This window comes from Pieris napi, chromosome 5 (genome assembly GCF_905475465.1).
Source record: "Pieris napi chromosome 5, ilPieNapi1.2, whole genome shotgun sequence".
NCBI lineage: Eukaryota > Metazoa > Arthropoda > Insecta > Lepidoptera > Pieridae > Pieris > Pieris napi.
In genome coordinates, this window is record NC_062238.1 from 1379824 (window position 1) to 1407472 (window position 27649).

At 34.6% G+C, this 27649-nt stretch overlaps 4 protein-coding genes and 1 long non-coding RNA gene across 16 annotated transcripts; 4 read left to right on the forward strand and 1 right to left on the reverse strand.

Annotated features, from left to right (window-relative positions):
• Nucleotides 1-51: 51 nt before the first annotated feature.
• On the forward strand, nucleotides 52-2689 carry LOC125049325 (cyclin-dependent kinase 2-like). 4 transcript variants are annotated; one of them, XM_047648483.1, is made up of 4 exons: nucleotides 52-163; nucleotides 762-861; nucleotides 1349-1817; nucleotides 1926-2689. In XM_047648483.1, the coding sequence occupies exons 1-4, from the start codon at nucleotides 100-102 to the stop codon at nucleotides 2262-2264; spliced, it is 972 nt and encodes a 323-aa protein (XP_047504439.1). In that variant the 5' UTR covers nucleotides 52-99; the 3' UTR covers nucleotides 2265-2689. The 4 variants fall into 4 exon arrangements, with proteins under 4 accessions (XP_047504439.1, XP_047504438.1, XP_047504440.1 ...); XM_047648482.1 differs by having other exon boundaries at nucleotides 98-181; XM_047648484.1 differs by lacking the exon at nucleotides 52-163 and having other exon boundaries at nucleotides 663-861.
• Nucleotides 2690-2975: 286 nt separating this feature from the next.
• LOC125049327 (WD40 repeat-containing protein SMU1) lies at nucleotides 2976-5599 on the reverse strand. The gene is made up of 5 exons (XM_047648488.1): nucleotides 5385-5599; nucleotides 5245-5311; nucleotides 4207-4675; nucleotides 4020-4140; nucleotides 2976-3878 (listed from the first exon to the last, which is right to left on the reverse strand). Exons 1-5 carry the CDS (start codon nucleotides 5408-5410, stop codon nucleotides 3002-3004), a joined length of 1560 nt encoding a protein of 519 aa, XP_047504444.1. The 5' UTR covers nucleotides 5411-5599; the 3' UTR covers nucleotides 2976-3001.
• Nucleotides 5600-6565: 966 nt separating this feature from the next.
• Nucleotides 6566-20105, forward strand: LOC125049436 (lipid storage droplets surface-binding protein 1). 9 transcript variants are annotated; one of them, XM_047648739.1, is made up of 9 exons: nucleotides 6566-6721; nucleotides 9968-10080; nucleotides 12413-12598; nucleotides 14247-14427; nucleotides 17053-17246; nucleotides 17920-18101; nucleotides 18839-18905; nucleotides 19397-19531; nucleotides 19620-20105. In XM_047648739.1, coding segments are annotated over exons 1-9 (1167 nt in total). In that variant the 5' UTR covers nucleotides 6566-6720; the 3' UTR covers nucleotides 19728-20105. The 9 variants fall into 9 exon arrangements, with proteins under 9 accessions (XP_047504695.1, XP_047504696.1, XP_047504687.1 ...); XM_047648731.1 differs by lacking the exon at nucleotides 6566-6721 and adding an exon at nucleotides 8382-8676; XM_047648732.1 differs by lacking the exon at nucleotides 6566-6721 and adding an exon at nucleotides 8382-8676 and having other exon boundaries at nucleotides 17056-17246.
• A 226-nt stretch (nucleotides 20106-20331) lies between these two features.
• LOC125049687 lies at nucleotides 20332-20864 on the forward strand. The gene is made up of 2 exons (XR_007117044.1): nucleotides 20332-20544; nucleotides 20621-20864. It is a non-coding gene; the product is annotated as an uncharacterized LOC125049687 (long non-coding RNA).
• Nucleotides 20865-21196: 332 nt separating this feature from the next.
• Nucleotides 21197-27356, forward strand: LOC125049494 (splicing factor 3A subunit 1). The gene is made up of 7 exons (XM_047648831.1): nucleotides 21197-21490; nucleotides 21915-22079; nucleotides 22148-23253; nucleotides 23345-23536; nucleotides 23951-24310; nucleotides 24561-24716; nucleotides 27196-27356. Exons 1-7 carry the CDS (start codon nucleotides 21382-21384, stop codon nucleotides 27295-27297), a joined length of 2190 nt encoding a protein of 729 aa, XP_047504787.1. The 5' UTR covers nucleotides 21197-21381; the 3' UTR covers nucleotides 27298-27356.
• Nucleotides 27357-27649: the final 293 nt, after the last annotated feature.

Consider the following 27649-nt stretch of genomic DNA (forward strand, 5'->3'; position numbering starts at 1 on the left):
AAAAATGCTATATTTCTTTAGCTTATGGATGCAGCAACTTGACACAAAATTTCATAAGACATAATATGATTGATCATATTTTATTATGTGATTCAAGTTATGATTTATAGCATCCGACATTGTAAATTGCTTTGTTGCCTAATTTTACTGCATTTCCAAGCAAGTAGTTTTCTTTTTAAAGGTACATAAAATGTACTAATTTTTAGTAAACTAAATGTCTACTATCACTAAACGAATTACGATAAACGGTTATTCTAAAAATTACTTTTGGGTACAAGTCCTAAAAACCAACTGTAATTGCTAATCGTAATCTTTTAATTAAAAATAAATGTAACGAAGTTTAACTAACATTATATATTATATTGAATAGTTTTTTCCTTATTTAGGACATAAGAGCTTTTAAAGGATCATACTAGAACTAGACAGACTAACGTCATAAGCGCTACTTAGGGTCAAAATTCAAAAATTAGACTAAGCTCAAACAGCAAAATATGACTACCTTATGTCAATTCAATACATTTTTATCGTACCAGAGTCAAAGTTACGCTTATTTTCTGAATCTACCTTAGTAACTATTACTACCAACTGACGTTAACTGTCATTCAATTTGTCATTATCTGTACTGTGTAGACACTACATTCTACAACAAAGTAAACTGTGTAAATTTTAAGACAATTATCAATAGAAATTAGAACTTGCATTATACAACTTATTGGTTAGAAAACTTTATTCAAATATTTTAAAAATGGAAAATTTTTCAGATGTTGAGAAAATTGGTGAGGGAACATACGGCGTAGTTTATAAAGCTAAACATAATGAAACAGGAAAAGAAATTGCCCTAAAGAAGATAAAACTTGAAAAGTAAGTTTGGCGCGAAAAGTGAAGGCATCTGTCAAAAAAATTATATCATGAGAATTTTAAACTTATCCCAAATTTCCCTTAATTTGTCATAGAATTATAATAATGATAAGTTTTAATAGTTAATATCACCTCAAGTTAGGCATATATTTGAAATAGAAAAACAATCTAAACTTACTTCAAAGAGTAAGCAAGAGTTCATTATGCTTGCAATTAATGAACTTATGGGTATCAATTCTGTGTATCATGTGAATGCTATGAAAGAAGCTTACAAATTACACACAGCTTTAAAATGGAAATCGTTATTTCCTAGCTAACCAATATTAGGCACCTCAGCTACTGCCTGCTTCAGTAGTATGAAGTTACATATTGTGAGGTGAGAAGCCAGTTGTGTCTGATAATGAAATGTTTCATGAAATAAGTTATTTAGACATAACATAAGAGAGAATATGTAAATAAATGTATAAATATTACTAGCATATCATTTCAGTGAGCCAGAGGGTGTGCCATCAACAGCATTGCGTGAGATCTCTGTGCTGCGGGAGCTAAAGCACCCAAGTGTGGTGCAGCTGTTAGATGTTTTGCTTGCTGACACCAAACTCTTTCTTGTATTTGAGTTTATGCACATGGACCTCAAAAAACTTATGGAGCTGTCTAAAGGCCCTCTGCGGTTGGATCTAGTAAAGAGTTATGTGCGCCAGTTGGCTGAAGGTGTGGCATATTGTCACGCACGTCGAGTGCTCCACCGGGATCTTAAACCCCAGAATCTATTGGTGGATTCCGAGGGCCGCATAAAACTGGCAGACTTTGGCCTGGCACGCGCTTTTGCCATTCCTGTCCGTGCCTTCACACATGAGGTAGTTACACTTTGGTACCGAGCTCCAGAGATCCTGCTTGGCGCAAAGTTCTACTCTACTGCAGTTGACATCTGGAGTCTCGCATGTATATTTGCAGAGATGGTGAGCATCTTCTTTAAAATGTTAATTTCACTGTTCTTTCACCAATTTTTAGAATTAAACAAAGATATTAGAGAATATCAGATAAATAATAGTATGTGCTTGTTCTAGGCAAGTGGGCGCACACTATTTCCAGGTGACAGTGAAATTGATCAGCTGTTCCGGGTATTCCGAGCATTAGGGACACCTGGTGATAATGTATGGGCGGGCGCGCGATTACTACCTGATTACCGGGCTTCTTTCCCACGCTGGCCATCACGGTCTGCGCGCTTATTACTGCCAGCTACAGTTAGAGCGCACCCAGCAGCTGCTGATCTGTTTGAAGCCATGCTGCGATATGATCCAAGTGAACGTCTTCCAGCTCGAGCTGCCCTGCAACATCCCTTCTTGGCAGACGCGCGCCGCACTCCACCCGACCTTGTGCCATCTTCCCCTCCACTTTCCTCATGAGTACTTATTCAAGGTTGCTATTTTTAAGGCATGGTATTGAGTAGAGGTGTAAGTGTAAAGTGGTTTTGTAATTATGTGCAATTATAGCTAACATTTCAGCTACCTAGGTCTGGACACCATGTCATAAGCTGAAGATGACTCCCCTCTTTACCAAATATATAAAGGAGTGCATGAATTAACTGTTGCTGTTAAGTACAGTTCTTTGTGTTTAGGCTTTGTGACATACTAAGATTGTGATTAAAGTGTAGGCTAATTTATGTTTGACTGATATATTAAGGCCATACTTGAGAGTTGTTCATTTAATTTATATCAAACGAAATATTAATAATTTTGTATTATGTATTTAGATATATGAGTTTACTCATGTTAAATCTTAATTAACACCTCTCAGTATAGGTAAAAGATTAATAAAGTTATAATTTATTTATATTTTTTTTATTTCAATCCTTATAAAATATACAATGTCCACAGAATATTAAGAATATCTTTGAACTCAAATAGGTTTAGGCATCAAACATACAATGAACGGAATGGAAATACATTATCTTATTAGAACATGTGACATATGCTATTATAACACATACATGTATGTGCTATACTTATATGCATCAAACATCTTTGTCTTTGTAGTGTTGGTTTCGAAAAGAAACTATTAAAGAAGGTATTAATCCAGAAGGTCATCAAACAAAATACGCTGAATGAAAATAAAAGTTTGCAGTTATAGTAGTATATAATTATTATGGTTTCCATAACTTGAGCATGCCATCTTCACTATAGGTGGCGAGCAGATTCTGATGGGGATGGTGCGCAAGGCCAATTACGGCCTTGTCGTGCACTGTGATGGTACGTTCTAGCTTACCGCTTTGTGCGCAGAACGCGTATAGCACCAAGTCCTCAGCAACACAGTACACAAGGCGGCCTCGCGCTCCCAGGGCCGCACATACTAATGCTCCTCCTTCAGCCTCACGCCGACCACTTGACAACGATCGCACGATCTGGCCCGCCATATTCATTACTACCACTGTATTACTACGATTGCAAACCACAAAATGTTCTGGCGTCTTCGGCAATAGCAAGACAGAGTTGACGGCTGGCTCCCCAGACCCCAGAGGTTTGAGGGTTGCCGCACACTCGCCCGTTCGCACTGCCCAGACTTTGACCGTACCATCTGACGATCCGCTAAGTACCCCGTGTCCATCCGGTGTCCATACTGCTTCGTTAACGAAAGAAGTGTGCCCGCGTAATTCCTTTAGCAATTTTCCCGATTTAAGGCCGTGGATGCGAACTGTGCGGTCAAAGGAAGCAGAAAGGAGTTGGGTGGCATCACGAGAGAACTGCAGACTGGTGACTCCTTTGGCGTGGGCTCGTTCCAGGCGGCGTTGTACGGCGCCAGTGGAAACGCGCCAGACACACACTTTGCCGTCGTGCGCTCCACCCGCTAGAGTATCTGAGTCGCGGGCGAATGTCAACGATAGAACAGCCGCGCTCATACTCATGTACTCGTCGTGCGCTTGGTAACGTAAGTCTTTACGCAGTTTTCCTGTTGTGAAGTTCCATACTTCAACTAATCCATCAACAGAGCCTGTCACTAGGTATTGACCATCAGGTGAAAATCTGAAAATTATTTATTTATTATAGATTCATTTTATTTTATAGTAGTTTATGCTTGTTCTACATAGTAAAACACTAAGACTAAGGCAGATGAAGTGATAAAGAGGTTCATCCTATGTATTCAATAAAAGACAAAAAGTTTACCTAGCACACTCAACATGTGATTTTTGTCCAAACTTGATAATTTTTGAGACATGTGTAGGGCACTGATCATCTTCTTCATCCCTGATAGCAGCCTTTCCTCTGAATAAATCAATTGTAGTACCTGAAAGTAAAATAACATGATTATGCAATAAGCCTTTAATGAAAAATTTAACATATCAAAACTTACCAGGTGGCAGCAATCCTTGATGCTGCTGCCATTTGAGTGCTTGGCCAAGCAGCGCAAGGAGACGGGATGAGGGTACTACAGAGACTTCTCCAGCAAGTGCCGCCGCCAAAGCTGCACGACGCCATTCCTTGCCACCTGCGCCAGGCGCTGCACCGCCTCCGCCACCATATGCCTCACGCGGATCGAAGTAGGAACGCGAAAGTACTGTCTCTAGGTGCAAGTAGCGATCAGGACGCAGTCGTTTCATGAGTAGGCATGGTGGTGCCTGGCGCAGCAAAGCACGCGCAGCGCCCAACTCACGCAACTCAGCTAACTCAAGTACAACCTGCTCATATAGCTCCATTAACTTTCGTTCGGGCAACTTCAACGATGCAGTTGCCTTTAGTACACTATCCCACTGTCCATTATTTATGTCTGCGCAGAATCCATCCACACTCTCTACTGTGTTCAATGAAACACCTGTCTCTTCCTACAATACAAAAGAAATACACTCACTCTACTGTTACTTTTTAGAAGAGTATAACTTATAGAACATATATATCTCATAGTGAATAATGGTTTAGTAAGTTCAGTTCATTAAGATTTAAAGAGAAGTCCAGATCGAGGATTGTCCGGGAGATGGATTGGCTGATGAATTTGCAATTGCAGCAATCAAACAAAACCTGGACTGGATTTAAATGTGTATTAAAATAAAATTCTTATTCGTGTCGCGCGCCGTGCGTCCGTAATTGTAACTGCGCAGATCATGTGCCGTGCGCGTGAACAAGGATTAACACCAAAAACCTCTTATTGCTTGCTGCTGCTTCCTACTTTTTCCAGCTGATCAGAAAGGGTTTCAGTCATAGAACCCACGAAATTAAGTTGATAACAGATTATAGAAAAAAAAAATATGTAGCAATAACAAAAATCTGTAGCTTAACTAATATAATTTTTAAGAAGTACTGCTTTGTTTAAAAGTATTCTATACACATAGTAAGCGCTTGTAATACATTTCAAGATTCCAATTATTTTCGGCTTTATCTGATTTCATTAACCTACCTGCAAAGTGTGCAATGTTTTTGTTAAATTCGACTCCTTAAGATATTGTTGGATTAAGCGAATTACACTGAAACAAAAATAATACGATTAATTTTCACTGACCATTTTTAATTGAGATGTTAAACAAATTATTAACTTACTCTGCAGACTCAATTTCTATCGACATTTTTTACTTTTAATCTTTATATGAACTAGTACAATAATATATATACGTCGAGCTATCAAGTCACTCTAAAGCTTTAAAAGCCATGCGGCATGCACATTTTTATTTAACTTGAGAAATTGTGAACACAATTTTACACAATTCCCAATTTTTGTAAACAACAATTAATAGTTAGGAAGGCAATAGGCATGTATTTATAAATTGTCAAAGCCATTACAGTCAAAGATCATCTGTCAGTGTGACAACCACAGAACATTAACATAAACGCAATTTGTGCTTCAATACATCTCGGAGCGCTGCGTTTAGCATTGCACAAATTTAGTGTTCAAATTCCTACAAGCATCTGCCTTGACGAGACAAGCTTTGTTTAAAATTATTAAAATAGTTACTGGTCAAATGGAGAGCTTTCAAGCAAAAAGTTATAATTATACGAATTATTAAATAATTTGCTGTTTTGACGAATGTAATAGTAGTAAAAAATAATTAAAAATATAATGTATGATCGATACATCAAGCTTGACTTAGGTGACATCTAGCAGGATACAGCAGGACCAACTCGCATTTCCGCTTATACTTAAAAGTGAAGCGCGAAAAAGGTTGGTGCTGTTATTTATTTATTTGCACACCACATCCTATGTAGCTAATAAAGATAAAGATAATCTTCAAGAAGAATATCTTTATTTATTTTATATAAGATAACTTCTAACTTATGCGACAATTATAGTGTACAAAATCTATTCTGCAAATCTTCTGAAGTCTGCAAATTAAACATACAAAAAAAATTAATTGAAAGAGAACAAAAATCAATCGTTTTTTATTGAGTGTAAATTGTTGAACGATAACGATAAGCGCAGTTTTAATACGGCGTAAGTGTATTAACTTTAAATGAAAATCTTACTATTTGTAAAAGTTTTAAAATAAATTCTTATAATCTGGCTGATATTTGATTATTGAATTGAAAAGTTAGCAAACCTGCAGTTTTCAATTAAGTAATTAAACCTGGTTTCTTAAGCCGCAATAAGTAAGGTATATGGAAACGTCATAATTACTCGGCTATCCGTTTTTAAATATTTTCCAGGCGATTAACTTTCATCACGTGCGATGCATTATAGTGCATCAAAAGTTCACAGTCCAGTCTCTAATTACTTAGACAATCTATGAGTAAACATTAAAATACAAATATTGACAGATCTGTCATTGGTAACAGACTCCAACTTCCAAGTCTATTCACATTTCACGCGGTAGTCGGTTGCATTGCGTGTTCGAGTTTAGTAGTGTCTTATCATACATTAGAAAAGTGTAGAAACTCCGCCAGTAAGTATTTTTATCCTTATTTATATATTAGGTCATATACTCAATGATTGAATTGAATTTAATTTAGTTACATTACTTGAGAATATTATGAAGTGGACTCTTTGAAATTTAGCGATTTTTGCGATTATACATGCTTATTTCATAAAATGCGGTTTTGTGTTTAACTATGTTTTTAATGTAATTAATATATATTAAACGTTGTTTAACGTAAATAAAAGCGTGTTTCCTAAGAATGTTTTAAAATACCCCCTATCGATACACTTTTGAGAGACTGATGAGACTAGATTTTAATGATTAAAAGTTTTATAGACTAAAAATCACTAAAACCTTAATAAATACATGAAAGGATCCTTTTAGTAATCAAATTTGTAGATACTTTCGTACCTAGAATCTGTCTACCCTCATCTAATTCGTAAAAAAAAATTGTATATCGTGAGGCATAGTACCGGCAGTTAGGTGGTAAAATGTTTTGTGGGTTGTAACCGCATTTTGGCCTCCCCTTATATCCTTCAGAAAATTGATTCTTAACACTTTATGTACCTGTTTGGTTCATAACTTCAACTAGATTTTATCAAGTTTCCGTTTGGATACCCTAAATGTTATGGGCTCTTCAAGAAAATATTGTGCATTTTTATTTAGGTTTGTATTACTGTTAAATACAGTCGTGTGTATATATAGTTCTTCGAAATAAGCAAAATAATTAATTAATTGGCAAAATTATTGTATACTAATTCTAAACTATAAAATGGCTTCTGCGCAGCTGTTTTAATAAAATATATAACCAGAGATATTTAAAGCTTTTGACTTTAAAAGATCTGTGATCACACTTTTTTTTAAATCCAAAAAGAAGAATAAATTTATTACAAATGGTATGCATCAAATAATGTTACCAAAACTTTTAAGCTTTCATATGAATTAGTCGTTTAGTATAAAGGTCACCGAAAGATTGATATATTTACATAAATATTATTATTTATATGTATAATTATATATTTCTTTATCAACATAATTACGTATTTATAACTTATATTATTATAATTAGTCTGTTCCGCGTTCCCGTGCACTTAATTGATTTACGTTTTTTAAATAAAGAATAATACATATAATATGATGTTTTGTTCTCTTTGCCGCATTTAACTCGATTTTTATAATGAATGGAGATGAACCTTCATACCAACCATTTTTATAATAATAAAGAAACCCTCAAAGCTCAATACATACAATTATATCTGTTATTTTTTTAACACTGCATAAACATAATAGTACAGACTTACATTAGAGCAATAGGCGGCCTTATCGCCTAAAAGCGATCTCTTCTAGGCAACAATAATAGAAAATAGTGAAAACATGTTAAAGATTATAGTAATTGTATATGTCATGTAGTTTTGGACTTCTTATTCCTTACAGAGGTTGTCTGGAAGAGGTCGCTCGAAAGTAATAAGACCGCCAGTTGCTCTCTTTATAATTTAATTTTACAGTATGTTTTCCATCGAAGTATAAAACAAATAAAACAAACATATTGCGTGTATTTTCCAGTAATTTAAATTATAGCTATATATACCCCTAAATGTGTTTTGTTTTACGCATTACGCAAAGTGCATTAACAATTCATATCACACCTTATTTTATACAAAACGATAACCTTTGCTTTGATAAATTATGCGAGAAAAAATTGTTCAGTTACTTACGGAACGAATACGATCATCACGTCTCTTAAAATAATTAAAAGTAATTAATAAAAAAATAAAACAGTAAAATATCAAAGACTTAAAATTTTGCAAATTTCTGAACTAAAATACAACGCATTTTACGCGGGAAAATGACGTCAAATGGCAAAGGGCTCCATAACGGTGACACAGTGTCAATAGAAGTTAATAAGCGGGCACAAGGGATAGTGGCAAGAATGGCAAGGAACTACCTAAGAGCAGTAAAGGAAAGTCAGGAGCGATCGACAGGTATTTTTAGGTCACTCGTAATTAAAAAGAAAGATAAAATATTATTTAAACAGAAAATTTTTATTTTTCATAATTAAGTAAAAAGCTGACGCTAAAAACATACTTTTCTTAGATATCAAAAGTTATTTATATATAGCTTTTATTGTTGACATCATATATGCATGGATTTAAATTTAACAATAGGTGTTCTTTACACACTTATACTAAATATGCTTTTGTAACAGTTTTATACTTGACAACATTGTTTAAAAATATTATGTCATTAAAGCAACGCCCCCGACGCTGTGTGCAATAAAAATATTAATTATATAAATAAAAAATAAATAATATATAATAATAATAGGAATAAAGAAGCACAGAGAAATGAAAAAATGTTTGTTACGAGTATTTGTTACGTAAATCATCTTTTACGGAAATAAAAGTGAATTTATTCAATTTTTTTTAAATACACGTGTAGGACTGTAGCATCATCGAACATTACTATTTAGTCTAACTTAAGACTAATAAGTAATTTAAGTCTAACCTAATTTAGTAAATATTCTATTTAACATAAAAAAGTGTCCAATACTACTTACAGTCAATTCAGTGGCGGATTAACAAATTTTCAAGTTATAGGCTGTGAAGTTTGCCGCCCTCGCCTCTACAATTATTGTTATGCCCTAGAATCTAGATCATTTTTACAATACAACAATTTCGTTGAAAGTGCACCTAAATAATTTTTGGTTTTGATTTTTGACCACAAAATTATACACAAATCATCCAGGATTGACATGTATAAGTTGATAGAGGGAAGATGGAAATACACGTTTTGCAATTTCGCTCTTTTCACTTCTACAAAGTGTGAGCTGAGGGCGCAGAGGTGGATTACTGATTTGGTGTTTCACTCTAGAATATGGAAGTTTACGACACCAAATTTACAATGACAAGTGAGAGGGGAGAGTCATCGGCAAAATTTGCAGACTTCTATCTGTAAAACATCAGAAAACGTCACAATCTGTTAGATTTCTATTAGGTAGCACAAAAGATTCGTAAATCCGCCACTGTCTATTAAGGGGAGGACTTGTGTTCTGTTTTATCACTACCACTGTTTAGCACTAAAGACTAACGTGCACTAACACTAGTAGTAGTAATATTATTTACAAAACACTTCGAATTATTTGAGAAATGTATCTGACCTGATGGCATGAAGTTTTAAATATATTTTCATTATTTTATTTAAGGAATATTCAGTATATAATAAAAATTTTAGAAAAAATCATATTTAGCTAATATGGATATCTTTTGTTTACAGTGTCCGCTACTAAGTCTGGTCTGCCTAGACTGGAGTCATTAGAGAGAGTGTCTCAAATTCCCATAGTGGAATCCGGCATAGGTGTGACAGAAAAGATTTATTCAAGAATACGGGTAATGAAATATAGTTTGTTTGTCCCCTAGATTTTTAATATAATAATTTATAGAAACGAACCTTTTGTAATGCAATTATTATTTTATTATGAATTCCTATTTATGGATATTAAATGCTATGGTCTAGCTTTATTGATTTATTCCTTTCATAAATGTTTGAACCTTTTTGTATATATGTATTCCATCTATGGCTATATCCTTATGGTCTAAGATCCCGCTGCAGGATTGGTGCGCTCATCGACTATTTGTTTAAAACCAAATTTTTATGTTTATTTATAATTAAGAGAATATATATGTACCTACTAGGGTGCCTATCAAAATTTGGCCGCAATTATTTTTAATTAAATTATTTTTAATTGATTTTTGGTAAAAAATTTCGTTCATTTATTATTTAAATAAAATAACGTCTACATCACGGTAATTAATATGAAGATTCTAAAAAATCACGGGTGCCGTTGCGCATCTGGCCGCACCTCTTTGCAGCCAGGTGTAAACAGGTATGATTTCGATAAATTTATACGTTTATAACCTATTTTTATGAATTATATGTCAAATTGAAGCTAATTTTTTTCTATTAATTATCATATAAAGTTGCTTAGTTAAATCTCGCCGCAAATAAGGGCTACTGGCTGTTAAAGATAATAAATATTTAAGGTAGAGTGAAAGAGAGTTAGCGCGTAACATCATTTGTCAGACGAGGACAGCGATTGTCGGCTAAGCGACGCTTTTAAGCCATTGCGCATGCGTCGAACGTTAGTGTTCTCAACCACCGGGGAGTAATAGAGACGACTTATAAAAAATATGTAATTTTTTTCAAAATGACAAATTTAAAAATTGCAACAAAAAATTAATATTGATTTGATATAATATCGACGGTCTAGTTAGCAATTTGTTGAACATTTTGATGAAGCAATAATCCAATTACAAATTATTTGAATGATTCAAACTTAAATATTATATCTCTATTAGATATTAATGATATTAAATGGTTTTTTAAAATGATAATAAATTTTGAAGTTTATATTTTTTTTACGACGAAACAATAACATTAGCGAGCACTTTTGGAATGATACATTATTAAAGTCGAGTACATTGCTTTTTTCGTTACACAAAAAACACGACTTCATCTTTATCAATTTTATTTTACATTAATTAATATAATAATTTTTAGATGCACAAATAAAATAACAATGTAAATATAAAACGTTGTTTATTAAAAACTCCAAAACAGCGTGGTTTTTTATGTTAGAATAAAAATGTTGCATCTATCATCAGTAGAACCTCTATAAGTCGAACATCAAGGGAGACGCCAAAAACTATGTACCAAAATGGCTTGTAGGGACTCGGTGATTATTTCGATTAACAGAGGGTCAAGATTTCAAGTAATGGAGGTTTTGGTGTTTTAAGGGAATTTTTTCGAGATTTGGAGGTTTTTGACTTATCGAGGTTCGACTTAACGAGCTTCTACTGTATTCAATTTGAGAACACTGACATTCGACGCATGCGCAATGGCTTAAAAGCGTCGCTTAGCCGACAATCGCTGTCCTCGTCTGACAAATGATGTTACGCGCTAACTCTCTTTCACTCTACCTTAAATATTTATTATCTTTAACAGCCAGTAGCCCTTATTTGCGGCCAGATTTAATTAAGCAACTTTATATGATAATTAATAGAAAAAAATTAGCTTCAATTTGACATATAATTCATAAAAATAGGTTATAAACGTATAAATTTATCGAAATCATACCTGTTTACACCTGGCTGCAAAGAGGTGCGGCCAGGTGCGCAACGGCACCCGTGGTTTTTTAGAATATTCATATTAATTACCGTGATGTAGACGTTATTTTATTTAAATAATAAATGAACGAAATTTTTTACCAAAAATCAATTAAAAATAATTTAATTAAAAATAATTGCGGCCAAATTTTGATAGGCACCCTAGTAAATATATATTCTCTTAATTATAAATAAACATAAAAATTTGGTTTTAAACAAATAGTCGATGAGCGCACCAATCCTGCAGCGGGATCTCGTACTATTAGTATAACTATTTTTTGTTATGCTGTGTCAAACTCTCTATAACGTAAATTTGATTTAAATGTATTTGGTTTAACCCAATACCCATACACGATTTTTTCTCTCCCTATTACGAAACCTCTATAGCAAATAAAAATGCTCGTTCCCTTAAATTTCGTTATAAAGAGTTTACACTGTATATAATTTATGTTGCTGTTACGAAATAAATAAGCGTACGAAGTATTGACCTTATCCTTCGTATATTCTTCACCTAATTACATAAAGATTTAATTAATCTGCGTTATTTTTTCAACAGGAGTCAAACGCCCTTATCCGATGGTACTTCACCCTGGGTGAAAAATCCCTAGGCATCGGAGTTCAACTCGCGTTACCAGCTGTCCAACTGCTAGAGACTCCCATCCACCAGCTGGATAGATTCCTCTGCAAAAGTCTTGATGTTGTCGAAAAACAAGTACCCTCCATATATCTACCGCCGCAGGCCGTATGTGTCAAATATAAATACTTATTTCAGCAATACCTATGTCAACCCAGCTCCCCAGTATCAGCTCCTTCCACTTGACCGTATTCAACGAAGAGCGATTTGAATCGTCGACGACCAATCCCTCTCCGAGCGGCTTGATCCTTTGGCGTTGCGTAGAGATGTGGGGTCACTCTGCATCTTCTACCGCATTTTCCATGGCGAGTGTTCAGAGGAGTTGTTCGAACTAATACCTGCAGCTGAGTTTCATCATCGGACGTCGTGGCAGAATACGAAATTCCACTTGTATCACCTCGACGTCAGCCGTTCCACAACTGAGCGTTTTTATGGCAGTTTTTGCCGCGCACCGCCACTATGTGGAACCAGCTGCCCGCTAAAGTATTTCCGAACCAATTCGACTTAGGGTCCTTCAATAAAAGAGCGTACCAATTCTTAAAAGGCCGGCACTCGCGAGCTCTCGCGGCATTGAGAGTGTCCATGGGCACTTAACATTAGGTGAGCCTCCTGCCCGTTTGCCCACTGTTCTATAAAAAGAAAATACCGTTAATACCATGTTTCACGATCGAAGATACAACATAATCGAAGTTTGTTTTAAATACAAATTATACGTATAATGTAATAAATATATATAATATTTACATTATTAGGTTTTTTTTGTTTGGAAGGTGTGAGCACAGGCAATATCTGTCGGATCCGCTAGTCGAACTATAAAAAGATATAATAGTGAAAACGTCCCGGAATAGCTGTGATTTCATACTTATCACAGCTATGATACATGAAAACATAAAGTGTACCTACTATCACTGAGGTCGAGGTCACGAACTTGATAATAACCTACTTACTTATAAAATATGGGCTCTCTTTTTCGTAAATAACTTTAATGTATATATAAATATCATAGTGGTTACTGAACTTTTAATTTTTTTGGTAAAAGCTTGCCAACGGTCGGCACACCGATACATTGGTAAAAGAACAAGACAATTTTTAATGGGACAATCACAAGGCAAACATGACATACACGAAGAGATAATACAAATATTTAAAAAAAACAAATAAAATTAAACAAAAGTCGATTTAAAATTAATATCAATAACTTTAATACAAATATGATAAACTTAAATTTAAGCCTAATATGAACAATAAAAATTAATCACTAGTTAATATTAAGAGATTTAAGCATAGGTACATTTAAATTTTAAAGAATGGTGTGAGGATATCAAAAGTCAAAATCATTTATTCACATAGGTAACGCAATTTACACTTATGAACGTCAAAAAAATATATATATGAAATGCTTCTATTGTAATGATGAGCTCTAAATATGAAAAATTCAATAAGTTTTGGAGACAATTGGTACAATTTAATGTTTCTGTTTATTTATGTTTCACGCAAATAATCACTAATAATAAATTTCTTCCAAAAGTGGGAAGATCTTTTAATGTTTTTGGTAACTTATTATAAACCTTGATTGCCATACAAAGGTGTTTTTCCAACAATTTCAGGTTATTTGGCACAGCCAATACACAGGCATAAAAACATCGTCACTATGGTACAAGGTTCATAGAAGGTTTACTTGAAAACTCTACGTGAATGTATCATAGCCAGGGTGACATTCAAGTTATCTGAATATATTTGTTATTTAATGTTTCAGATATACACAGAAACTCGTCGGTTCGTAATACGACGCGCAGATTCCGTCAAGCAGCTTGGTACAGCAGTGCTTGACTCCAGGGTGACAGCAGTCACTGCTACAGCCCTGGACCGGGCTCTGACCACAGCTGACAAGTATGTGGACAAGTACTTGCCACCTGATCAACAGGATGCTTCTGATGGTGAGTTAGGTCATTTATAAGTGCCAAATTTAAAAATAACCCCAAACGACTATGAGGAATTTGGTTGTGAAGGCTACTAGCATAAATACAATTTTTTGATTCAATGGTTGTATAAATCTTGAGGTCGTGGACCAATGGACTTTCTTTCTATGTGCGCATTTGACATTCGCTCGAACGGTGAAGGAAAACATCGTGAGGAAACCGGCTTGCCTTAGACCCAAAAAGTCAACGGCGTGCGTCAGGCACAGAAGGGAGATCACCTACTTGCCTATTAGATTACCAAATGATCATGACATATACAGATAGGTATGATATCTTAGGTCCAGACCTAAAAAGGTAGTAGCGCCAATGATTTTTATATATGTACTTATACATATTGAAACGAAGTTCCTTATCGCGAGTTGTGAAAGGGGGCTAGACGGAAAAAATTCTTACGAAAAGTTGTCACGACACTTTTTTGCTATTTTCTATTGTAATACACCGGTTCTCGTCCGATCACCGAAGTCAAGCAACGTCGGGCGAGGTCAGTACTTGGATGGGTGACCGCCTGGGAACACCTCGTGATGTTGGCTTTTTTTTCCGTCGTAAGATTGGTGTCGAGAAAATCTATCATACTGTTATGATACCAATTAACATATAAATTAATCGAAAGGAATTTCGTTCCATCCGGGTGTCCCTTGACACCTCTAAAGTTTTTTTTTTAACTTAACATTGTCAGTTTCGATGTTAGGTATAAATTAAAGCGATCCAGTTTTGGTCAATTGGCTGGGAATAAGGCTAGGTAAGAGTGGCAGAGAACTTATGCAAGAAATAAGAAGCTAGTGAAAAATATAACACATTCTAGATAATATAATCAATGCATCATACATTGTTATTGACTGGTGCCATATCTGTACTATAATTGTTATCATTCCAAAGGGTAATTTCCGATAGTCCAATATTAGCTTAGGATGCACATTTGTACTTCTGTCTGCGCGATGTCTGCTCTCAATTACACTCCTTGAACTTTATTAATTACTTCCTTTATTTCATTAGGTTTTTTGATAGTCAAAATATTTATATTTTTTCTATTTTACTAGAATTCAAAAAGTATGTCGACTGAGCTACGGCGCTACGAATCTCGATTTTGAATGGTTATATTAGAAAAAAATTACAAATTGAGAAATATTTTATACATTGCTAGTTAAAAACGAAAGATGAATGTTGGCTACGATCTTTTTAAAAGATTTATTTGTTTATTTTATTTAACATGGAGTGTTAGCTGTAGTGAGCACTCATCCCTGAGAACGTAGATTCGATCCCGTGCTCACCAATGGACTTTCTGTCTATGTGCGCATAACATTCGCTCGAACGGTGAAGGAAAACATCTTGAGGAAACCGCAAGCCCCTTAGACCGAAAAAGTCGACGGCGTATAGTCAGACATGAGGCTGATCACCTATTAGACTATTAGATTGGCAAATTATCATGAAACAGATGCAGAAACCTTAAGGCCCTAGACCTAAGCGCCTCTGGTTTTTATTTTGTTAGCTGTAGTGGCTAGGCGTGCAACTTAACTTAATCATGACGTTAAACGGATATTTTCTATTTATGTGGAATTAATACTTGCTCACACGGTGAAAACTAAATTACGTCTAAAACCCAAACATTGACTCAAACTAGTCTGATCATGTATTCAAATTCAAAATCATTTATTCATTTAGGTAACACAATGTACACTGATGAACGCCCTTTCCTAGTTTATATTTACTGCCAGTTCTCAATTCAAGGGCGTAGAAAGGATGAAAAGAACTGGCAATAAACTCTCCGTCATTTTTGTAATCGTCAAGTTTTTGTTTCACAAAATGTTTGTAAGGAGCTGCAACCATTGCACCATGTTCCACAGGATATCTTTAAGTAATTAATATTTAATGAATAATAAAAACAACAAAGATTTGTTCTCTATCAGCAGTAGGCATGGTGAAATAGGAGCACGCACTTACATTCTCGTGGGAGCAACACGCAAATACATAGTCGAGTATGTAGGTATATCAAGATTTTTGAACATGAATGGAATAATTAAGTTTTCTTATTTAACCATGAGTCATATGTTATCACATGGTAAGCGAAGGTGATCGTTTATCTGTGGTCTCGGAAGCTATTGAGATATCTTGTGTGCATTCGGACTTTGTTCGATGTTTTAAACTGCATTATTGAAAATATCAAAACATCTTTATTTATAAGTAATCTTACAGCGAACACATATCAATATTATCAAAGAAAACACTTAGACAATAAACAATTCCAACATAAGTACATTATTTATTATTATTAGTATCGCAATACATGGAGGAAATGCTGCCAGCGTTAAAAGTACACTGCCACAGGGACCAAATTTTTAAATTTGTTTTAATTTTCTTTCTGGTTGTGTTACAACTGTTTGTTTTTGTATCGTTCAAATCCCAAATTATCGTTTTATATTAATGGATAAAAATATATTAATAAATAATTATTGCTTGACATATGCGTACAAGTGCATTTCTAATATTAAAAAATTAAAAAACTTAAATGAACTTGGCATACTGTCACATAAGAGTGAATAGTAGTACCATTCCAATTGAGATTGGCCGAAATTCCTCTTAACCCAGTAGTGGTGATCATAGTGACAAGCGCGGAGTCTGTAGAGAGCGGCGACGGATCTGGGCGGGCGAGGGCGGAGCAGGCTTTGCAACATGGCGCCAGATTCGGGAGGAAACTGCAGCGACGACTCACCAGACAGGCTCTGGCCGAAGCCAAGGCTATTAAGGAGCAGATACATGTGCTGGTGTATGTCGCTGAGTTGGTAAGTAGTATAAATTTATCTAATACAGATAATTACAGTACCAGGCGATTTATAAGTCGCATCGTGCTTTAGAAAGAGATACTCGCTTTGTAGAGCGTCATCTCTGTCACATGAAACACTAAAGCTACGGTTTAATAAAAAAATAGATACAAAAAGTTTTGTCTAAAAAATAAAAATTTAGGGGTGGGACCACCCTTAACATTTAGAGGGATGAAAAATAAATGTTGTCCGATTCTCAGACTTACTGAATGCATAACAAATTTCATAAGAATCGGAGGAGTTTGGGAACGAACATTGTAACACGAGAATTTTATATATTAGATAATCAATTTTAAAAAATAATGTGGTTTATCGTAAATTGTACCGATAATCTTCAATTATTTTTGAATACGAACATTTAATTTTTTAAAGTTATCAATATATTTCACAACATGTAACACAACGTGAAACACCGTAATTTATATAAATTTAATGATGTAATGTACGTATATATGTGTATAATAGACTAGATAATATAATTGACTGACTAATAATGTAACATTCCTTAAGACAAATTTGCGCGCCATTGTGTGTGGCAGAATATGCGAACGATTTGCGATTGTATCACCTTAACATTTTGTACCATAATCTTGCAATAAATAAATAATTATTATAACATTAAATTTTTACTTAGGTCGCCAAGGACCCAGTACTTGCCTGGAAAAAGGCTAAAGAATTGTACGCTTCCCTCTCACAATCAGAACCGGAGAACCAAGCCAGGCCAGCCACCTTGGAAGAACTGGTGGTCCTTCTTGCCAGAGAAACCGCCAGGAAGGTCGTACACCTGATCAATTACACACATTCCGATCTTCCAAAGTAGGTATCTTTTAATCTTAATATTTAATAATTTTGTACTAATCAAACCTCATCCCATTTCTATGCAAATAATATATTACAAACTTTATAATATAATATTTAGCTAATGAAATGAAAAATATCCTATCCTGTTTAAGCGTGAATTTTGTAATTCTTGTATTTCTTATTCTTTTGTATTGCATAGTAATTCATGAATGCGTGATATTAGTTATTTTTAGTATTTTTTTTGAATAACGTTGGTGATTCTACTTATTTTTATTTTTTAAGATTTGGTTATGCACTTCTTGCACTTTACCCATTATATTTCTTTTTTTAGTTTTTTTCCTTACTAGGGTTGCATGGATGAGATACCTATATAATTTTTATATATTTGTTTTTTTAAAAATGTTAATAAATAATTAAACGTGCGCTGTGGATTGACATGGTGATTTCCGCGCCAAGTTCGAATATTGCGAATAATTAAGTAAGTAGATGTTGTCCAAAGCCGTAGTAAACAAGAAAGAAGTAGTTTCTTGCAGGATTTGAAGCTACGTTTTAGACTATCGAGATACGGATATTTGGATAGTTTAGATTAGCTTTATGTAAGTCAGTTTTCATATTATACTAATAAAACTAACATGAAATTATCTGCTTAGAAGTGTCCGATACTAATAATTAATTTTCATTTATTTATCATTATTTTGGCTGGTAAATGGGGTCTAAATAGCATCGAATTATATAAAACATTTCTTCTTCAGAAATGTCCGCCAAGGTTTGTCAGTGGTAACTAGCCATTTGTCAGCCGCCGCTGATGCTCTTTTAAAGGTATGAAAAACTTTACGTAAAACTCCAACAAACCTTTTTTCTGTAAGACTATTTAGAACGGCTACCACGATGATGCCAACTCCTACAGATTGTTCCCCATAGAACCAACTTCAATTATTACCTAAATATCAATAATACCCTCTAAAGTTTTTGTAGCACACAGTTTGAGAGATAATTTTAAATATACATTCAAAAATACATTCAAGTAGTATAACATTTCGATCTTGAAGTATTATTCGTGAGTCCTTAGCATTATAGTTTTTTTTTGGTTTTCAGTTATAGCCACGCTTGGAGTTATATTTGGTTTAGTTTGTCGCTTGGCTTCTATGCTTAAATTGTATAGAATCGTGCGATTTTAAGAAAAATATCTTGTATAAAGTACCTCCTAAATAAATGTGAACATTTCTAAAACCCCCCAAGACATCTTGATTCCCCCTTAATTTGTGGGGGAAACGCCATAGTTGGCATCAGTGGAACGACTTTGTTCGCAGGGAAATGGGACTACTATTAATTTTTATTACATGCAGAAAACCCCCGTCGAAAACGCCATCACTGAAGTGAGGACTTGGAGCATTAAACTGACAACCCTTTTACAGCAGCTACAGGATTCTTCCAAATCCTACCTTGTGAGTTAAGTTTAATTGATATTGAAAATATAATAGACAAAGCATAATTTTAGTTACTTGTTGTAACTCTCGCATAACTTCTTTTCAGGAACACTTGGCTATGTTTTTGGCTGGCAATGAAGAGCGAGAGAAAATTACACCGCGCTCTGTGTTTCAGCAACGAGACGACTTGGCGTCATTCAATGGTGTTAACTAGGAGCCATCTGTTCATTTTATTCAATTGACATTAGTTTATGTTCGTAATTATTGTTACCAACTTGATATTGCAATCTATAATCACCAAAACGATTTCTTTGGTGGAAATAACTTTCTCTTCTAAGAAATCTTTATTTATTTGATTTATTTTATGAAATTGTTATTAATGTTTTCCAATGTATCTTGTTGATTCAATATAAAGAATGACCAATTTTACAAAATGATTCCAAAGTTCACTATTTATTATTATGTAAAATACGAGTAAAGTAATATTATATCACTTCTGTTTTACCTATTTATTATGTACCTATTTTCGTATTACGACAACATATTATCTAGTTCGTAAGAAAAATTGAATTAAATTATTTTTATTAAAAAGCATCGCGTTTTAATACAACGAGCCTTCGGGTTTCTATTTACTCTTCTTATCATCTAAAGGCCGATTTACATTATCTTAGTGTTTAGGAGAGTGCTTTAGTACAACTTGAAAGGCAAGTTATTTAGCGTAGCGTTTACTAAAGCAAGTAGCGTTTACATGTTTCAACTAAAGTACTATCCTAAAGCACTCTCCTAAACACTAAGATAATGTAAATCGGCCTTAATATCTATAGCTAGAGTAAGTTCTAACTCCTTGGTAATTATATAAAATGAACTCATGACAAACACGGTGTTTGTGACATTTTAAAGATTTCAATGTTGTAAATAAATTTCTGTTTCGATATATTTGCAAAACTATATTTATTTTTAAATTGTTTGCTGTTAGAATGACTAATGAAGTAAAGTTACTGAAGGAACTATCAAGCCGAGCTTATTATGTGGTAGCAATTATTCCATAAAACAAAAATTAAATAAAAGTGAATACTATGATTGTAAAATAGTTAAATATCATTTTAGGCCAGAAATAAAAATGTACTAGAGTTGTGTGATGCTGCGGAGAAAAGATCAAGAAGGCCACTACAAACGACCCTATTATTAGCAGCATTAGCAATTTTAATGTGGATTTTTAGCTACATGCTTACCCTTACTACTATAGCGTTTTTGAATCTCAGCCCCATACCTATAAAATTCTATTTGTATTCTAACCAAACTGATATTATGTAGTACAAATAAAATAGTCTAAATTAAATTATTTCAAAATATGTAGGTACATCTTATTAATTACGACCTAAGAGTCCATACCATAATAAGTATCAAGAGCTATCAAAAAATATTGCTAAAGATTTGAGAAAGTTCCCCTTGGAAAAGGACTATCCTTTTCATAGATATCTACTCCTCAAAATTGAAATTAAAGGAGTTATAAAATAACTTTATATTATTATAGGAGCATGAGCCATTTTAAATTGATTAATGTAACGTGGCACTCAATTAATTTGTCATGTTGTGTATGTATACTATATAAGTATACTCTTTGGCTTACATAATTTGTCTGTGCTTTCCGCTTTCGTGAATTGTCACTGTCAGTCATAAATTCGAGTCAATAAATGTTCATTCATTTATCATAGACGTTTTCAAACAACAACTTTTACCGAATAATTAGGGTATATTTAATATTTGCAATTCCCTTTTTTTCATCGAGAAGTGATTGAAAATATTAAGTGGTAATGACAACTGAACTTAAATAGTCACAAATCAGTACTAGCAAAAGAAGGTTGAAAATGCCTTCCATTGACGTTATGATGCCTCCTGGGCAAGAGGTCATAGAGGAACCTCAGGCGCCTCCACCGCCAGTTATTGGTATTATTTATCCTCCACCTGAAGTAAGGAGTATCCTTTTTATTAAATGATTGTAGGTTTGATTTAATTCAAACATAACCTAAATGAGTAAGTATGTTCAATAAATATGCTGTAAGCAACTTCAGTTATAGTTTTAGTTTACATTATATTGTTTATTTTACTATTCACAGCACTTGACATCCTGTCAGCAGAATCAAAGTTGATAAGGTATTGGAGACTTTTTAATATAACACAATTTTATAACTTTTGTGATTAATTTTTTTGTATGATTTTTTTAAGCTGGTCATATAAGCAAGATCACAGGATATGGATACCATTGATATTCAACTATTTGATTGACATAAAAAGCTAGTGTTCTACTAATCATGATAAACTATACCTAGTAAGTGAAAATATATTACTTGAAATGATTTTACACATAAAAATAAATAATGTTCCTTAGCATAGTAAATAGATATTGTTGACAAAACTGCTAGTTTTGTTGCTCGTAATGGGCCTGAATTTGAAGCTCGTATAAGGCAAAATGAATTGGGAAACCCTAAATTCAATTTCCTCAATGCAGGTGACCCTTATCATGCTTATTATCAGCATAAAGTTAAGGAAATTCGGGAAGGAAGAGGTTTGTATCTTTTATTTTGAATTAGTTTTTTGCATTATTTTCTTGTTGTAAATAATATATTTTTTAAGGACAAGATGTTGCACCAGCTCCAGCGCCTCCAATCCAAAGACCAGGCTTAGCACCTGCCACAGCAGCTAAACAGCAAGAATTGCTTAAAGCTGCTGCTCCAGTTGAACCTCCACCACCCCGTGATCCCCCACCAGACTTTGAATTTATCGCTGATCCACCATCAATATCAGCACTGGAGCTTGACATTGTAAAACTAACTGCTCAATTTGTTGCAAGAAATGGAAGACAATTCCTAACTGACTTGATGAAAAAGGAAGAACGTAACCACCAATTTGACTTTCTTCGCCCACAGCATTCCCTCTTTCAATATTTTACACGCCTGCTTGAGCAATACACTAAGGTACTTCTACCTCCTAAAGAACTTGTTTCAAAGTTGTCCTCTGAAGTGAGATCTGGAATTTTGGAACATGCTCGTACTAGGGCTGCATGGCATTCTCACCAAGCTAAGCGAAAGGCAGCTGATGAAGCAAGAATTGAAAAGGAAAGATTAGCATATGCATCCATTGATTGGCATGATTTTGTTGTGGTAGAAACTGTTGACTACCCTTCTGGGGAACTAGGAGAATTCCCACCTCCAACAACACCATTAGAGGTTGGCGCACGAGTTTTGGCACAAGAACGTGGTGAAGATATTGCTCATCATGACGAAGATGATACAGAAATGCAGATTGAGTCGGAATCTGAATCCGAGTCAGACGAAGATCTGGCTGAAATGGAAGATCGCACACAGCAGCAGCAACGACCTGATGACAATCGTGTACAGGATATGGAAGAGGAAAGTTCCTCCTCGGAAGACGAACGGATTCCAGAACCACCAAGGTACACTACAGCCGACGAAGCTCCATTGGCCCCGCGTCCAGACCGCGTGGTTGTTAAGAAATACGATCCTAAGCGTTCTCGACCTCAGCCAGCCCCAGCTAGCGAGGAATGGTTGGTTTCTCCCATCACCGGAGAGAAGATTCCAGCTAATAAGGTGGCTGACCACGTGAGAATTGGGTTACTCGATCCACGCTGGTTGGAACAAAGAGATCGCGCGGCCGCTGAGCGCACAGACAGGGACGAAGCACTGGCACCAGGAGCTGCCATTGAAGAATCACTTAAGCATGTAAGTTTTCCATATTTTAGTATTTGTGATTTTAAACCAGAAACGTTAGTGATCTGATTACTTTCTATAATCTTAAATCTATTTACTCTAGCTTGCCGAACGTCGTACTGACATTTTCGGTGTGGGAGATGAGGAAACAGCAATTGGTAAGAAGATAGGAGAAGAAGAGAAGAAACGAGACGAAAGAGTAACCTGGGATGGTCACACGTCCAGCGTGGAGGCTGCTACCCGAGCTGCCCGCGCGCATATTACGCTCGAAGATCAGATTCAACAGATACATAAGGTAATTCAAATTAAAGTTAATTAAATTAAATTTTATATATGTATGAGAAGTGTTAGCCTAGTAGCTTCAGCGTGCGACTCTCATCCCTGAGGTCGTATGTTAGATCCCCTGCTCTGCACCAATGGAGTTTCTGTCTTTCTGCGCGTTTAATATTAGCTCGAACGGTGCAAGAAAACATCGTGAGGAAACCGGCTTGCCTTAGATACCAAGAGTCGACGTCGTGTGTCAGGCACAGGAGGCTAATCTCCAACTTGTCTATTAGTTCGACAAATGATCATGAAACAGATACAGAAATCTGAGGCCCAGACCTAAAAAGGTAGTAGCGCCACAAGTATACAATATCTTTAAAACTGGTATTCTAGAAACAATTTTAGCCCCACTAAATAGATTTCCATTAATTATATTAAACATTAGGTTAAAGGTCTTCTACCTGACGAAGAGAAAGAGAAGATTGGACCAAAGCCGGTGCCCCTGTCATCTCGAGCTCGCCCGCCTCCTCCCCCTGCTCCACCCCGTGCACCCGCTCCTCCTTCGGTCATTCTGCAGCCTATTCCTCCCCTCATGGTGATCCCCCCAATGCCGCGAGCGTCACTAATCCCAACCCCAGTCGGTGCCCCCTACGGCTACGTTCCAAACGTTCCAGTGGGTAATGTGGGAATGGCTGTCCCGATACCAGAAGACGACGAACCGGCTTCGAAGAGGCCGAGGACTGAAGATGCACTGGAGCCGGAGATGTCATGGTTGGCCAAACACTCCGGGAATATTACCGTTCAGGTAGGTGTTGTAAAAATTTATATAATAATAAATTTAACTTCAAAATTTTTCAACAAACAAATTATAATTTATTTAGACAATTTAATAATCGACTATGTGTACCGTTGTAAGGTTTTATTAAAAGCATTTATCAAAATAGGAAATAGAATTATTACTATATGTAATTGTCAATTTTAAAACTAGCATCAAAACTATGACGTGTTTCAAAACACTCAAATTAGCAAGTATTAGTTTATATTTGAAATTCCAGGTATCACTCCCGCAAGCCCCAGAGCGCAGTGAGTGGCGTTTGGATGGACGCGTGCTTTCGTTCCCGGTGACACTGAGTTCGACCGTTGCTGACCTCAAAAATAATCTGCAGAGAGCCACAAATATGCCTATCGCTAAGCAGAAGTTGCATTATGAGGTATATATTTGGTTTATTTAAGATTTTTGTTTGATTTAAAACTTTTTCATAGAAAATTACGCCTTAGAAAGCAGTATTTCCCTACCTTTTTTGTCACATACCTTAGTCTTTCTGAAACTTTTTTGCCCCCTATGTAACATACATAATTATTAATATCAAAAAAAATTGTTCACTTAAGAAATTAACGTTAGGAAGAAATTACTAGGAAATTGTTAACGAAACACAGTAAGTAAATTTTCAAAACATATAAAGAAAAATTGAAAATCAAATTCCAAATAATTTTAATAAATTTTCGAATTCCATGTATAGACCAGTGCCGATAATTTTTGAAACCAAAAAAAATTACAGTAGGATGAAACCCATTAGAAAAGCAGGGGAATATGATCAAAATGAAAGGAAAAATAAATTACGGTCGATCTGAGGTCGGGAAGGGGTCGGGGGGGGGGGAGTTTTAAGGGTATAAAACGGTTTATCTCGATTTCCGGCAAAACTAAAAGTTCTATCGAAGAAAGTTGAATGGCAAAGTTGTAGGTAATAAAAAGATCTAAAACTTTTGTATTCACATATTTTTCACATAACCGCAAAATTTATGTGAAAAATTCAAAAAACCAAGTTTTTGGTTTTTAATTTTTATCTTTTACAAATTTCTTTTTTTTTTAACGAAATTTGGTGAAAACTTACCTTATTATGTCCCAAACATACTGTAATTTATTTGATTAAAAATGTTTATTTTTTCACCTTATTTTGAATTAATATCGAAAAAACACCCTAATTTTCAATCGAAAATTCTGACGTCAAAATTTCAGCTTTTTTCAAAAAGTTGGTATGCTTTCAGTTCGTTGAAATCTCTACTTTCCTATGGTAAAAAAAAAAAAATATATAACCATAGTAAATCTTCTCAGAAAATGCAAAACATCGTATGCAGTAACGCCCAGACCCGTCATACCCTTCCCTACTTCTCTATGAAATACGAAAATTTTAGCACATCTAAAGGCTAAAAATTTTTTTTAGGTCACTCAGGTATATACAAGTTATCTTAAAATAGTAATAAATAGGCATCTAATTATAATTTAAAGAAGATTCATAGAGAAGTAGGGAAGGGTATGACGGGTCTGGGCGTTACTGCATACGATTTTTTGCATTTTCTGAGAATATTTACTATGGTTATATATATATATATTTTTTACCATAGGAAAGTAGAGATTTCAACGAACTGAAAGCATACCAACTTTTTGAAAAAAGCTGAAATTTTGACGTCAGAATTTTCGATTGAAAATTAGGGTGTTTTTTCGATATTAATTCAAAATAAGGTGAAAAAATAAATATTTTTAATCAAATAAATTACAGTATATTTGGGACATAATAAGGTAAGTTTTCACCAAATTTCGTTAAAAAAAAAAGAAATTTGTAAAAGATAAAAATTAAAAACCAAAAACTTGTTTTTTTGAATTTTTCACATAAATTTTGAGGTTATGTGAAAAATATGTGAATACAAAAGTTTTAGATCTTTTTATTACCTACAACTTTGCCATTCAACTTTCTTCGATAGGACTTTTAGTTTTGCCGGAAATCGAGATAAACCGTTTTTTACCCTTAAAACTCCCCCCCCCGACCCCTTCCCGACCTCAGATCGACCGTAATTTATTTTTCCTTTAATTTTGATCATATTCCCCTGCTTTTCTAATGGGTTTCATCCTACTGTAATTTTTTTCACTTTTTATTTATTTTGAAGGCTATCTGCACTGGTCTAGTAGGGAAACTGTGCCTTTTGGAATTTAGTGTTCTTTCTCTATACTAATGTCATCATAATCTTTATCTAATATTGGATTATTAGGATTGAGTAAAACATACTTTAATTTGTAATCTTACTTTATATTTATAATGTTAAATACAGACTGTTGAAAAGTACTTAAAACGTCAACAAAATAATACCATTCGCGTTTCTAACCGATAAGCTTTACTTAAATATTTAGTACTCGCGTAAATCAAAGACAATATAATATAATGATTAATAAGCTTAAGGGTACTGTTGGCTTAGTGGTGCCAGCTACAATCCTTAGGTTCGTTCAAATCCCGGCTGTGCACTAATGGATTTTTCTTTCCATGTGCGTCTTGTGTTCTTTTATATAAAAAAAGAAGAGTTTATTGCCAGTTCTCTTCCTTTCTTCGCCCTTGATTTGAGAACTGGCAGTAAATGTAAAATTAGAAGCATTTAATGTATATTTCTTTTTTGACGTTCATAAGTGTACATTGTGTTACCTATATGAATAAATGATTTTTTACTTTTGTCCTCGAACATTGTTCGAACAGTAAAAGTAAATAACGACGCCCAACATCGAATTAAAAACTCGAATTTGGAGAATCTCCTCTTTAATCTAAAATCGATCTCCGGAATGTGTACACACACGACTCACCGGACTGATACATGTGTAAAAGAAAATTATTATATAGTTTTTGAAATATGTTATATTATTTTCAGGGTCTATTCTTCAAAGACACGAACTCGTTGGCGTATTACAACGTTTCGCCCGGCGCGGTCATTCAACTGCAGGTTAAGGAGAGGGGTGGAAGGAAGAAATAATTATAACTTGCACTATTTGCGTTTACTGTAACAGTTTGATTAAATAAATATATCATTAACCGTGTTATTATTCAATGTCGTACGGCGGTCTAACCTCGGTAGTTGTTGTGCATCTAATACTAAACTGAACAATAAATAAACAATTAAAACTGTCTTTTTAATAGGTTTTATCATTTTAACATTAAAAATTGTATTTCAAACAAAACTTCGTCATTCTAATTTAGAATATGACCCCAAAGGAAACGTGGATATGCGGCCCTAATTTAAAACGTGGTCAAATGTACTGTATGTACTGCAAGGTTTTATCCATATAAAAAAAATATTATATAGATAGTATGCGAAAACGACCCCG